This window comes from Fundulus heteroclitus, chromosome 21 (assembly GCF_011125445.2).
Source record: "Fundulus heteroclitus isolate FHET01 chromosome 21, MU-UCD_Fhet_4.1, whole genome shotgun sequence".
NCBI lineage: Eukaryota > Metazoa > Chordata > Actinopteri > Cyprinodontiformes > Fundulidae > Fundulus > Fundulus heteroclitus.
In genome coordinates, this window is record NC_046381.1 from 274167 (window position 1) to 289192 (window position 15026).

At 41.0% G+C, this 15026-nt stretch overlaps 1 protein-coding gene across 2 annotated transcripts in view; it reads right to left on the reverse strand.

The window, feature by feature from the left end:
- Positions 1–15026, reverse strand: part of LOC105940135 (cadherin-20) — a 143366-nt gene that overhangs the window by 22293 nt on the left and 106047 nt on the right. For both annotated transcript variants that reach the window (XM_012882601.3, XM_036125064.1), the window contains exons 5-7: positions 6900–7067; positions 4012–4199; positions 1476–1729 (exon numbers count right to left, since the gene is read on the reverse strand). In XM_012882601.3, the coding sequence (XP_012738055.2) occupies positions 1476–1729; positions 4012–4199; positions 6900–7067 (610 nt within the window). The remainder of the gene's footprint in view (positions 1–1475; positions 1730–4011; positions 4200–6899; positions 7068–15026) is intronic.

Sequence of the window (15026 nt, forward strand, 5' to 3'; positions counted from 1 at the left end):
TAAATGAAATTGAATTGAATTAAGTCCACCTATTTTCAGAACTCCCCACTGCAGCTTTAATCTAACAGTTAGTAAAAAAGTAAACATGTTTCCTTTTTATTCTTTTTCCATTACACAGTTTGATTATTTTGTGTAATTTTCGTTAACTTTTCCTCTCTTTACCTTAAAAGGACAGGTGGATTAATAGCTACGTGACACAATTAAGTTTTAAGAGGAAATGTCATCCTCTTTATTTGTTACTTTTGAAGCTTTGTTGGTTTTGTTTAAAGGTGGACAGCTGAGAGTTCATGTTGCTGATTTCTTCAGATGATTTCTAACCCAATTAAGAGATTTTTATATCTAATTAGTTTATGAGAGGTGCTATCTGGACAGCTATACCACCACTCTGCATTAGATTTTCTAAAGCATCTTGAAGACATGTGGAAGCAGCCTTCAGTGACTGTGTTCTGGTTTGATTGCAAACATCATGATGTTTTTATGTTGAAACTCACATGTTGATCAGTAGGTTTCTCATGAAGAGGCCTTTGGTTCTGATCAGCTTTAATACATGTTAGAATGCCGCCCTCTGGTGGTGAAATGGTAGCATGACATAATTAAAAGGCCTTATGAATATTTCCCCAATGATGAAGAAAAAAGAAAACGGTTGACTTAAGTGTAATTTGCTTTAAATCTACTTATATTTAATCATGACTTAAAAGAAACTTGACTTACTAGCTTTGATATTTTTCGGTTTCAAATTAAAATCAGTGGCAACAAGTTCTGAGTGGCTAAACCGTTTGGTTTATATCCAGTTTTATTAATATTACACAAGACTCCTGACCTCTTCATTTAGAATTACCTTAGCTGAATTTGGCAGACAATTTCTCTTTACCAAACGTACAAGATAATTAAAGATTTTCTTTAGGAATTGATCTGGCAAAACAAGTTTTCTTTTTTTTTTATATGGGGCTCTTTTTATCCACATAAAGGACCATCACAACATTATCAGGATGGAGGCTTGGTGTATATAACATTATTTTATCATCATCAAATGGTTTTTGGTCTTTTTTTATGAACACATAATGTGGCTATATACGTTTAAAGCTAATTTACAACCCTTTAAAGCTGCAGTAGGTAGGTTTTGTCATTATGTCCTAAAAGGAAAATCTGTGAAAACTCCTTTGGCTCCTCCCAGTGGCAGAAATACACCGCTCCCGGTCAGAAACAACCAATCAGAGCCCTGATTGGTTGTCAATCAATTCATGATCAGGCACAGATGTGAAATTACACTTGCTTTGAGTCTGACTTGGAGAAAAAAAAAAAAAAAACATTAAAAATGTTGGGAAACTGATGTAAACGTTGACTTTTTAAAAAGACCCTGAAATAATTGTTGTCTCTAATGATCATAGAAATGAGTTTGTAGAGTGAAAAGCATCAATTAGTAAACGCAGTAAAGAAAAAACTTGCGTGGGATCATGATGTTTCTCTTTCCGTACCTCACTGTGTTGTTGGCAGCGTCCGGGTCTCGGGCCGACACCACCTTCACCACCGTCCCGATGTCGGCGTCTTCTGGAACCTCGATGTAGTAGGACGGCGAGTCGAACAGCGGCGGCTCGTCCACGTCCTCCACGCTGACGTGCACGATGGTGACGTCCTTAAAGGGTCCTCGGTGACGGAAGGTCGGGTCCAGGTGGGTGTTGGCTCCCTCCACCTTCAGGGTGTAGCTCGGCTTGTTCTCAAAGTTTAACGGCTGGAGGAGAGAGGCAGACAACGTGGGTCACGGCTCTGGACTATGCCACTAATGGGACATTAATTAATTAAAATGGGTATTAAAAACATTAGTGGGTCAATAACGTTAAAACGCTCATTCCTTTTATTAAAAGCATGCATGTTTTCATTTAAAACCTCGTATATGTTGGCTTTTTAGAAAATATTTTCTTAATATTTAATATTAAATTCATCTTTTGTTACTGAATTGAATGTAATATTTGTGAATTTATAATTACTTGCACATGTAAGCGTGTATTACATATAACAAACTGACTCCTAATCAATTAGTATCAATAAGTATCAACTGATACAGAAATCTAATTAGTTTTTTAATATAGGAACCTAAAAGCTATATTGTAATATACATATATTTCAATGCTACAATAGTAAAGTAAAACATAAAATATGTTATATACCTAAGTACAATTTAAATTTCATTGAAATTTTGGATCTTTTGCATTTATGTTTTATGTATTGTTACAGATTTAAATTGTAATATAATAATAATAATAATAATAATAATAATAATAATAATAATAATAATAATAATAATAATAATAAATTTAATAATAATAGTAGTACTGGTTTTAATAGTTGTTATAGTACATATGATAATTAGATTTATTTTGTTTAATAATTATTGTTTATTATTGTTATTGTCAGAATTTAAATAATTATAAAGCTTTTTTGAGTATCACTTTTAGAACAATAGTGTTTTCAAAGTGGTTTTCCAAGGAAAAAATAAATAAATGAACTACTATAAATAACAAAAATTAAGAGGAACAATAAAAAAATAAATGTCAATATATAAAATAGAAGAAAAAAGCAAACATTTCTTATCTGAATTTGTATTTCAGTAATATTTATATCCTAAAAGTTTTAGATTGTTTCCCCGGTAGCTGTCCATTTAGTAAATGATTATGTTGGTAAGCGCTGCTACGGAAGCGTATTGCTGCCACTGGACAAAATATTTTTTTTGTTGCTTATCTTGTATAAACATGATAATTATCTTGTATAAACGTGATCTTATGTTGTATAAACATGATAATTATCTTGTAAAAACGTGATAATTATCTTGTATAAACATGATAATTATCTTGTAAAAACGTGATAATTATCTTGTATAAACGTGATAATTATCTTGTAAAAACGTGATAATTATCTTGTATAAACATGATAATTATCTTGTATAAACATGATAATTATCTTGTAAAAACGTGATAATTATCTTGTATAAACATGATAATTATCTTGTAAAAACGTGATAATTATCTTGTATAAATGTGATAATTATCTTGTATAAACATGATAATTATCTTGTAAAAACGTGATACCTTATCCAGATGGTGGCGCTAGTATGCTTTTAGTCTGACATCTGTTAAAATTTCTCGACCCCAGGGGTGTGGAACGAAGGTGGAGGAGGAGGCTGACACGACGCGTGTATATTAATCCTGGACCTAATTTCTTGTGGCATGTTGACTCCTATGATAAACTAAAGCCGTTTGGTATCTATATTAATGGGGCAATCGATGGCTTTTCCAGGCAAATTGTATGGCTCCATGCTTTTTCCACAAGCAGTGATCCTAAAATTATACCTGGATATTTTATAAAAGAAGTTGAGACGAGGATGGGGACCCCTGTTCGAATCCGCGCTGATTTCGGAACTGAAAATGTCACGCTGGCAGAAATGCAGAGGTTCCTACGATGGAGTGCTGATCGCTCCTCCATTAACTGCTTTATTTCTGGTTCCAGCAATCATAATCAGCGGATTGAAAGCTGGTGGGCTTAACAAGGCAAAACTTCTTCTTTTCTTCTTTTTAAATTAGTCTTGCGGTCAATACAGACTAAAAGCATACTAGCGTCACCATCTGGATAAGGTATCACGTTTTTACAAGATCATTTTCACGTTTTTAAAAGATAATTATCACGTTTTTACAAGATAATTATCATGTTTATACAAGATAATTATCACGTTTTTACAAGATAATTATCATGTTTATACAAGATAATTATCACGTTTTTACAAGATAATTATCATGTTTTTACAAGATAATTATCATGTTTATACAAGATAATTATCACATTTTTACAAGATAATTATCATGTTTATACAAGATAATTATCACGTTTTTACAAGATAATTATCATGTTTATACAAGATAAGATCACGTTTATACAAGATAATTATCATGTTTATACAAGATAAGCAACAAAAAAAATATTTTGTCCAGTGGCAGCAATACGCTTCCGTACGCTGCTTACCCTTTTCACGGTGATGATGCCGAAGAGGTTGGTGGAGTCGGTGCTGATGTCGAAGGTGTCCCTCCCGTCTCCGTCGATGATGCTGTATTTCATCTCAGCGTTGACCCCCACGTCCCTGTCCTTGGCCCAGATGCGTCCCACCACGGAGCCCACGGGCGCTGACTCCGGCACGCTCATCTGATACAGCCCTGGGGGACAGAAATCACAGACCATGCTTCACCCCGTTTGTCCTCTAGAGGGAGCCAAACACCAGGCTTGCATCGCACCTGCTGTTTGACTCCAAATCACTCACCAGGCAGGGGGAAAAAAAACATAAATGGCTCCGTAAACTCCTCATTGTGGGGCTGATCTGCTGCCTCATGGGCCGGCTTGAATTTCATCTACCATTTAACCTCAAAGAAAAGGTGACAGCGGCCCAATTTGTGCCGTTTCCCCCTCTGTTTATTGTGATGTGCACCAGTTTCACAGCTGATCAGGCTGTTGGTCCAGGGCTGATTGGTTAGGGGTAGGATGATGGACGTGGAAGTGGGTGGTGGGCTTTATTTCTCCTGTGGGCCGGAGCCACCAGCTGATAATGAGCAAAATCAGCCAGACAGTACAGAGTAAGTAGTGGCTGAGAGGAAGGACAAGAGGAGTGTGCGTGGGAGAGGGGGGGGGGGGGGGGGGGTGCATGAGGTAAACAACAGGGACGAACTGGCCTGAGAGGCTGCTCTTTGGAAAGGAGGCTGAAAGGGTTGGCGTGTGTGTTTGAGAGCTGCAGCTGAAAATTTTTAAACATCATTAAGGCTAAAAAGATGAGAATAAACCCCAGAGTCATAGCAGTGAGGCTTATGACTCCATTCACCTTTTTATTCTTTGTTTGCTGCACCTTCAAGAGGGCTTGACGTAAAGGTCGACAGCTACTGTATGCTGATGACTAACAGTTTATTTTTATCATATTTCCTAATGACATGGAGCCTTTAGATGTTTGTCTAACTGTATTTTCAAAAACAAGAGAGGCAGAATTTAAATCATTGGTCTTCAGTAAAGACGTGTAAGGAGGAAACTCTCCATAAACAGAAACTAGTACAAAAGACAGCAGCTTGCATCATTACATCATCTACTTCCCACCTGTACATTAACTCCACTGGCTCCCTGTCACATTTAATATAAATCAATCCTACAAACATACAGGCCAACCACAGCCTTGTCCTTTTTCTAAATGTCTGACTGTGGAAGCGTACAGCTTTGTGAGACCAGAGTAACAATTCAATTTAGGATAAATTATGCTTAACTCTGCAGTATTTCGCCTGCTAACATCAATTTATTCCCACTTTAAACACTTTTCTTTTGCAAACTTACCATTTTTTTATCAAGACAAAAGACAATTTAGTTTATGTTGTTAACAAAAATTGTTATTTGTCTGATATTTTGACTGCATTTTTAGAATAGGCTTGATTCAAATGACACGTTGATATTAAAGTTTTGCTTTCAGCTCTTTAAGGCTCGTCTACTCTGATTGGTCAAAACGAGCCAATCAAGAGGGCTTGACGTAAAGGTCGACAGCTACTGTATGCTGATGACTAACAGTTTATTTTTATCATATTTCCTAATGACATGGAGCCTTTAGATGTTTGTCTAACTGTATTTTCAAAAACAAGAGGCAGAATTTAAATAATTGGTCTTTTTTAAAGACGTGTAAGGAGGAAACCCTCCATAAACAGCAACTAGTACCAAACACAGCAGCGTGCATCGTTACATCATCCACTTCCCACCTGTACATTAACTCCACTGGCTCCCTGTCACATTTAATATAAATCAACCCTGCAAACATACAGGCCAACCACAGCCTTATTCTTTTTCTAAATGTCTGACTGTGGAAGCGTGCAGCTTTGTGAGACCAGGCTAACAATTCAATTTAGGATAATCATTAAAGCCCCAAACAAGTGTCTCCAATAAATGGGAGTTAAAGCGAACAGCGATTATGCTTAACTCTGCAGTATTTCGCCTGCTAACATCAATTTCTTACCACTTTAAACACTTTTCTTTTGCAAACTTACCATTTTTTTTATCAAGACAAAAGACAATTTAGTTTTATTTTGTTAACAAAAATTGTTATTTGTCAGATATTTTGACTGCATTTCTTGATTCAAATGACACGTTGATATTAAAGTTTTGCTTTCAGCTCTTTAAGGCTCGTCTACTCTGATTGGTCCAAACGAGCCACAGAGCCATAACTTAATACAGGATGAAAATATTAGACATTTGCTGTAGTTCTGGATCAGAGCGCAGTATTGCATTGCAAAAAGAGAACTAAAATAAGTAAAATATTCTTGAAATGAATGTATTTGCCCTTGATTTGAGCAGGTCAATAAGATTTTTTGCCAATGGGATGAGTATTTTTTACCCCTAAAACAAGATAATTAGATATACTGCACTTGAAATAAGATGACAGAGATGAATTGTTCCTATTTTAAGAGCAAAAATCTTATTCCATTGGCAAACAGTCATATTTACCTGCTCAAATCAAGGAAAAATAGTTTAATTTCAAGAAAGAATTTCTTATTTTTAGGTCTATTTTTGCAGTCTAGAACAGAATGTCCTATAACACATCCCAAATGATGGTTATTATGTACCTTTAAACACAATATATGCAAAATAAAATGAGCTGGAACGTGTTTGTTTTACATTTGATGGTAATCGAGACTTATCTGGACGACTGAGGGACATTTTTTCCTTTTGAAGGCAGAGCTTTGTTGCAGAGCCGTAGCATCAAATAGTGAAAGCTGCAGACTGTGTACGCGGCTGTTTGTTTACAGTAAATGAGCTGTAAAACACATCAGGAGGGGCCAAGTGTGCGCCTCGCTGGCGACGACACAAGGTAAACACCAGCGCGGCGCTTTGCTTACGCTGGTCAAACACGGGCGGGTTGTCGTTGACGTCGCTCAGCGTGATGTTGACCGTGGTGGTGCCGGCCAGCCCCCCCAGCTGTCCACCCATGTCTTTGGCCTGGATGACTATGGTGTAGTTCTCCCTGGTCTCCCGGTCCATGTCTGCTAAGGACACCCGGACCAAGCCTGGGAACAGAAGCAAAAGGAATAGAAAGCCCGGTTATTGCATGTCTCTGTCCTTTACCTCGTCACTCTGACACCTGCGTTCACCTGTTTTTGACCGACTCCCATCTGCTCTCTCAGGTCTCCCATAAAAACAACAAACAGGCAGAAAATAAGCTCCAGAACCCAGTCTGGGCCGGCTAATGTCGGGTTTCTGCTCCGATCTTGAGTTTAATTTTGTGTTGATGCAAAGGAAAGCCTCTTACAGTAACATTGTCGGTACACCTGGTGTTACACAGCCTGCCCGCCTTGGATTGTGTTGGATTGTGTCAAATCAGGGAAAAATACTCTCATTTCAAGACGATTTTTCTTATTTTTAGTTCTACTTTTGCAGTGTAATCGGTTCAGGCACAGTCCTTCTCTGGGACAAAATCAGATTTTACCCTCCACCCGTCATCCGAGGACCAACCTGACTCTCGCCGAGCTCCACACATCCATCTGGATTTGCTGCCATTGGGAGGGATTTCAATACCACGTAAAATGGACGACAGTGTTGTAGTCAAGTCACTATGCCTCGAGTCCGAGTCCAGGTTCGAGTCTCCAGTGTTCAACTCCGAGTCAAGTCCAAGTCATTAAAAAAAAATCTGAGTCGAGTCCGAGTCAAGACTGAGTCGAGTCACTATTGATCAAGTCGAGTCCAAGTTCCGCACTAAAGTAAACATAGCCTACATGTTTTTAAACTAAAAAAAATCCACGCTCCACCACATTGCACTAATAATTTAGATATTAAAATCATACACCAAATAATATTCTAATGACATATTAAAATTATAGCCTAATGATATAAAAAAATAAAGTCGAGTCTTTTTCTCAATTTCCGAGTCAGAATGATCTGAATGTAGGAGTCCGAGTCCAGGTTCGAGTCATCAGTGCTCAAGTCCGAGTCAAGTCACGAGTCTCTAAATTTAGCTAATGACTCGGACCTCGAGTTCGAGTCTCAGACTCGAGTACTACAACACTGATGGACGAGCCAATCAGGATCGCCGGGCGGGATTTTCATAGATGTGACGTATCAGTTTATGACAACAATGGCGGCTCGCAGCCACAGAGCAAGGCATAACATTGATGCTGCTGTTTCATCAGTGTTGTCCAATCTACCGAATATTAATCCTTTAAAAGAACACCAGAGAACTGCTTTGAAGGCTTTTGTTAGTGGAAACCATGGTTTCGCTTTTGATGTGGTAAAGATTACGGACAAGTGGATTATCCAATCATAGGCCATGATTTTTGATAAGGCCCCTACTTCAGAAATACATCTCCATTGGAGCGATCCCAGATGGACGTGTTATCCGATGACTGTCGGAGGGTACAATCGGGTAGAAATGTCTAAAATGGTTCCTCCTTTTTACAATGTTTTAAAATAATTCATCTTAGCTTTATACCTGTGCAAACTCTAGCTTTTATCCAGTTTATATTCCCCATTGGTGCAGAGGTGCATGTGTGCACTCACCAGGTGCCCTACTCACATGTTTCTGGGTTCTGCCCTTTGCGTTCCTCAATTATTAAAATAATTGAGTTTTAATGTTGTTTTTTAATAGAGAAACAGCCACTTCTCTATGTTTTATAGAAAAAGCTTTATCTGCCACTCAAACTCTGAACATTCAGACTGATTGCATTTATTTAATCTATTTCTACACTCACTGACCAATTTATTAGGTACACCGGGTTAATTGTTCAACACGTAATCTTTAGAAGCAGCAAAGAAGAGATGCTAAAATTCAAAGTGATCATCAGAAGTGAACAGAAAAGGCATTTAAGTGACTTTGAACTCTGCCAGGTTGTTGTTGCCAGGAGGACTGGTGTCAGTATAACTCGGCTACAGCAAAAGTGCTCCTAGAAAGAGAAAATATCCAGTGAGCGGCTGTTGTGTGGATAAAAAAGACCCGGCTGGTGTCAGAGAAGAACGAGCAGACTGGTTCTAGATGACAGAAAGTAGAAACAGGAGCTCAGACATCCAGCACGTCGAACCTTGAAGCAGATGGTTTACGGCAGCACAGGACCAAACCAGGTGCCTCTTCTGTCAGCTAAGAACAGGAAATGAGGCTAAATTGGACAATAACAGATTGGAAAATGTTGCCTGGTCCCATTAGTCTCTATTTCAGCTGCAGCCTTCAGATGCTGGGTCAGAATCTGGTGTAAAACAAACATGGATCCTCGTAACAATTCACTCCAGTGTCGGGTAATCGAGTTTTCTTCCAGAAAGGTCAGATGCAACGTTCAGATTACGGGCATCTGCAGGATTAGAAAAGATCAGTGACCTTCATCCATCACAATCAGATATGTTTGTCTTTTAGGGAGGTGCAATCTAAATTTAAGTTTAATGAAAAATACCATTTTAAAATATTTACGTTTGGGAAGTTTTGTGAATGTAAATAATGTTAATCTTCCATAATTTATAGGGAAAATTAATGATTCAGACTTCTGCTTACTAAAGCATTAAAGAATTCAAATGATAAACTCATTCCTCTTCTTATAATGTAGCAGGATTTGGAAAACGGCTTGTATCAAAGCCCAAACTACGTCTACAAATAGTCGGCATAGAATGGTACAATAACGCAGGTGTGTATCACACCTGTACAACTATAACAACAACATACCAGAAGTGCGTGTAAAATGCATTATATTTGGGAATGCAGAGAAATAAAAGATTTTTTTTTTGGAGGAAATAAAACATATAATGAAGAAGATGATCTCAGAGAAACGCATATAGCAAAGAAGAATGAACTTTCATCCATATTAGCTTGTTTGTTGCCATTGATGTGCAGCTTTAGCTTGGAAAACATAAATGGATTACAACAGATGGTGTCTAACCTTCCGCTGGAAAGAATTACATACGTCAGGAAATCCAAACGCCATGTTTCTGAGAAGATTTGGAAACCGTTTATTAATGTTATTAAATGTTTAGATGCAGCAGAGGACCTGCTTGACTTTTGAGGTCTTGCAACCTGCAGTCTCAGGCTAAAATACCTCTGCTATAGAGAAAAGTGCAGTTCAGAATGTTTTCTTTCTTCTTCCCTTTTTATGTTTGTTGTAAAATAAAAGTGCAGTCATGCGCTATTTATTCAGAGAATCTTTATGGATCGTGGTGAAAACGTTCTATTAAAGTATTAAAATAAAAACATGGCTCCCTCCTGCATCAGTGGGCTGTTCTGGTGGCCGTGGTGTAACGGTGTGGGAGCTATTCTTGTTTTTCTTGGCACAGTTTGTAGCCTCTTAGTAACAGAGCTTTGCTGGAACGCCTCAGTCTGCCTGCGTATTGTCACTGCTCACGTCACAACGCTCCAATTGTCCTGAACGTGACAGCAGCTTCTCTCTACTCTAACAGCAGATCCTAATTCAGCAGAGCACCTTTTAGACGTGGAGGAGCCGTGGAGGTTCTGCTGACATTTGCAGCGACCTCGGTGACGGTGTCGTGTCAGGTTGGATCTACGTTGTGGTGATTTCGGGCATCCAGCCCCACCCCCCCCCCCCCTGCCACCGCGCTGGACCTAATAAACTGGTCAGCGAGGGTAAATCTCAGCCTGTGGCTTTAGTTCATGTTGGGAAAGCAGATCTGCTGGTGAATAACAAGCTTCTCCCTCTGGCCGAGTTCTCTCTAACACAAGAGACCAGTACAACCTTGATCTGCCTTTTTTATCGCTCTGCCTCCACTTGAGATACTTAAATTCCTCTCTGCATTTCCAAGTAAAGGGTTTTAATTGTCAGATTTTTTTAATAAGTGAACCAAGGCTGCTGCCCAAACACTTTTAATACAGTTTTTTATTTCTCTTTTGTGATGCATTTCCAAGCTTCTTAAGTCCGCTCCTCAACAGGTAGAATAAATGTCAGGAATTTGATTTTCATGCTTAAAGTCTTTCCCTTCTCTCTTTCGATGAACCCACGTTATTTTAATAGATTAACTGAAAAAAATAGTGACGTTTTTGTTTTCTTCTGAAGCGATTTACACGTGAATACCTGGGAAAAAAACAGAGCTTGATTTTGTCCGCTAACACACAGCTGGCCCTGCTCTGATGCAGTTCAGATAACAAAAAAACCCATAGTTTTAGGACAATTATAAGATATGAAATCAGCCTGGAGGATTGAATCCCGCAATAACTAAGACTAAAACTAAAAAACTGCAGCCCTGTGTAACCAGCGCTTTTGGTTTATACAAAAAAGTTTCGTCTACCATATTTTTGGACTAATAGTCCGGAATATAAGTCGCATCAGTCAAAAAATGCGTCATAAAGAGGAAATAAAACATATATAAGTCGCACTGCACTATGAGTCTCATTTATTTAGGAATGTACTTCACCAAATCCAAGACTAAAAACTGACATTTATTGTGAAATGGTAACTTATTCAATGACACAATTGCATCCATAACAGGCTGATTAAAAGGGAGTAAATTAGTAACTCCAACAAGCAGGTTTTATCTAGCGCATTTCAGCATAACAGCCCATAAAACTGGAAGTTATCAAAATTACGCTGAAATAAGACCGTGTGTGTAGCAGTGCTACATGCTAAGCTAACAGAAGAACACGGATGTTTCAGAGCAACATAAAGCTCATGGGCATCAGAGAAGCTGTGAAGAGCCTGGACCACAGACCTGTAAGCTAGCGCTAGCTGTTATTAGCTTCACAGACAGCCTAATAACAGCTAGCGCTAGCTGTTATTAGCTTCACAGACAGCCTAATAACAGCTAGCGCTAGCTGTTATTAGCTTCACAGACAGCCTAATAACAGGTTCTGTTGCAGTCTGGGTCCTTCAAGCTGAACCATGCAACGCTCCACTACATGAATACAGACTGAAACAGCCAAACAACATACAAACTTGTGTTCAATCTTTGTTGTTTGTAAGTTATGATTAATTTTTAAGTGTTACAAGAGCAACATGTCGTTTTCACAAGCCTTTAGCGCCCTCCTGTGGCTATAGACGGTAATGTTTACTCCTTGGTTCATGTTGGTCAGTTTGAAATTTAGTTTAAATTTGACACATAAGTCGCACCTGAAAAGACGCAGGATCGGCCAAATTATGAGAAAAGTGCAACTTAAAGTCCGACAAAGACGGCACTTGTCGTGTAGTCAGGAAAAAAACAGAAAGTTCCTGTATGCGGAAGCAATTAGAAATTAATTTGCACAGTCACAGCATGACGGACGCCGACCAGTTTAAAAAAACACCATGTTGGTTTAACAATTTAAAGTCAGCTGAAGCAACAGCTGGACCTGCCGTCCAACAGAGTCCCTGCCGCTCTGAAAGTTTATTTACTTTTAGCGCCTATTTAAGCAACAGGGAGTGTTTCTATGGATGTTGTATCAGAGAACACAGCCTACTGGTGGCACGACAGGAAAATTACTTGATTTTAGTAACGTTCTGCACAGTGATTGAAATGTAATGTTGTCATGGTTTAGGTCTTGTCTGGTTTCTTTTCTTGTCATTTTTGTGCAGTTCACTCGGCTCACCCTCCTGCAGCAATTAGTCACACCTTGTTTGGACACTAATTAGCCTTCATTCTCGTCACCTGTCAGACTCCCCTTATAAACTCACCTCGGTTGTTTCCTCGTCGCTGGCTCGTAGTGTTTGTTCCCGACCATCATGCCTGTCTGCTCCAGTGTCCCCGCCTTGGTTCCTGTCTCGTCAGGTTTTGGGTTTTTGTTTGGCTGCGCTGCTAACTTTTGATGTCTTCGTCCTGGTCTCGTTCCTTGTTCTGCAGCAGCCCAGCTCCGTTTTGCCTTGGATTTATGGCTCATGTTTTTGGACTCTGTACCTGCCAGCCAGCTCTTGCATCCTTCACCTCCGACTGGTAACTCTGGTTTCTCATGTCACCACCATCTACCTGCAATAAACTGTCTTAACGAACTTCTCTGTGTGTGCGTGCTGTGTCCGAGTTCATCCACAACAAAATCATGACAGTACGAGCCAGCCAACAGATGAACTCGAGCACACACAGAGTCATGATGCAAGAGCTGGCAGGATCTGCTCCGGGAAGGATATGCTCCGCCTCGATCTGGGATCTCCGTGGGTGCCATCCGCCGCTGGAGGTGCTCCGCCTCGATCTGGGATCTCCGTGGGTGCCATCCGCCGCTGGAGATGCTCCGCCTCGACCCGGGAGCTCCAAGGAAATCTTCGTCTCGCCTGGGTCGCTGAGTTGCGACGCCACGCTTCTGGTTCGTCTTGCCTGGGTCGCTGAGTTGCGACGCCACGCTCCTGTCTCGTCCTGCCTGGGTCGCTGAGTTACGACGCCACGCTTCTGGTTCGTCTGCCGGGGTCGCATCCGCGACGCCCCGCCTCTGACTCTGTTTTCCTGGTTCGTCTTCCCCGCTGCTCAGCATTGAGGACGGCGCTCCTCGTCGTCGCTGTCCAGCGCTAACTGTTGCCGCTGCCCAGTATGCTAAAGACTTAGCTGCCCAGCGCCTTTGGCTCTGTTTTGGTTTCTAGTTTTTGCTTTGTTTTGGTTCCAGTTTTTAGTATGTGTTTCGGCTTTGTTTTCTGATTTAGCTTAACTTGTAGTTTTGTCTTAGTCCTATAGTGCTTAGTTTTCGTGTTTGTTTGGTATGTTTTTGCTTTATTCTGTCTGATTTCTTTTTTCTTGTGCTCCATAGGTTCCTGCGCTATTCGGGTTCCTGCGCTATTCGGGTTCCTGCGCTATTCGGGTTCCTGCGCTCAGTAAAGGTCCCGGCGCTCAGTAAAGGTCCCGGCGCTCAGTAAAGGTCCCGGCGCTCAGTAAAGGTCCCGGCGCTCAGTAAAGGTCCCGGCGCTCATTAAAGGTCCCGGCGCTTATTAAAGGTTCCTGAGCTTCCTAGTTAAAAATAATGTTATTTTGTCGTAGTCCTAGCGTTCATTATTTTGCCTTTGTTTTGAGTTATTTTTTGGTCCTTGTGTTTTGAGTTACTTAACATTCCTTAGTTTTAGTGTATTTCTGTGCTTCTTAGATTTCTTATTGTTCCTGTCTTAGTTTCTGTCTTGTGTCTAGTCCCTGCGCTCTTAGAGGTCCCTGCGCTTATTTTGGTCCCTGCGCTTGTTAGGTTTTCTGTTTGTTCTGGTCTCCCCTAGTTTCCCTGTTCCAGTTCCCCTGAGTCTCTGTTTTGTCCTTCTAGCCCTCTAAGTTCTTTTGTTCTCGTGTTTAGGCACCGCCAGAGCCCTCCGGCGTTCCAAATCGCCGGCTGAGCCCTCTGGCGCGCCCAGCCTGTCGCTGCCTAGTGCATGCAAGTCGCCGCCAGAGCCCTCCGGCGCTCCCATGTCGCCGGCTGAGCCCTCTGGTGCGCCAGCCTGTCGTGGCCCCAGCGCACGCAGGTCGCCGCCAGAGCCCTCCGGCGCTTATAAGTCGCTGTCTGTGCCCTCTGGCGCACCTGACCTGTTGCTGCCTAGCTCACCCTCTAGTTCCTGGTATTTTGGTTTTCTGGCGTGTTAGGACGCCCTTCGTTCCTGTATCCCTGGTGTTTAGATTCCTGGCGTTAGATTTAGTGTTCCCCGGCGTGTTTAGACGCGCTCTGTTCTTGGTTCCCCGGCGTGTTAGGACGCCCTTTGTTCTCGGTTCCCCGGCGTGTTAGGACGCTCTCTGACTCTTGGTTCCCCGGCGTGTTAGGACGCTCTCTGACTCTTGGTTCCCCGGCGTGTTAGGACGCTCTCTGTTCTCGGTTCCCCGGCGTGTTTAGACGCCCTCTGTTCTTGTTCCCTGTTTTGTTAAGATGTCCTTTGGTTCCCTGTGTTCACTGGCCCTTTGTTCCCTCAGTTATGACTCTTGCCCGCCATCCTGCCTTCCCTCCACCCACCCTGGTTCGGTCACTTTGTAGTTTGTTTTGTTTGATTTTAGGCCGTCCGGAGTCCGGCCTTGAGGGGGGGGTAGTGTCATGGTTTAGGTCTTGTCTGGTTTCTTTTCTTGTCATTTTTGTGCAGTTCACTCGGCTCACCCTCCTGCAGCAATTAGTCACACCTTGTTTGGAC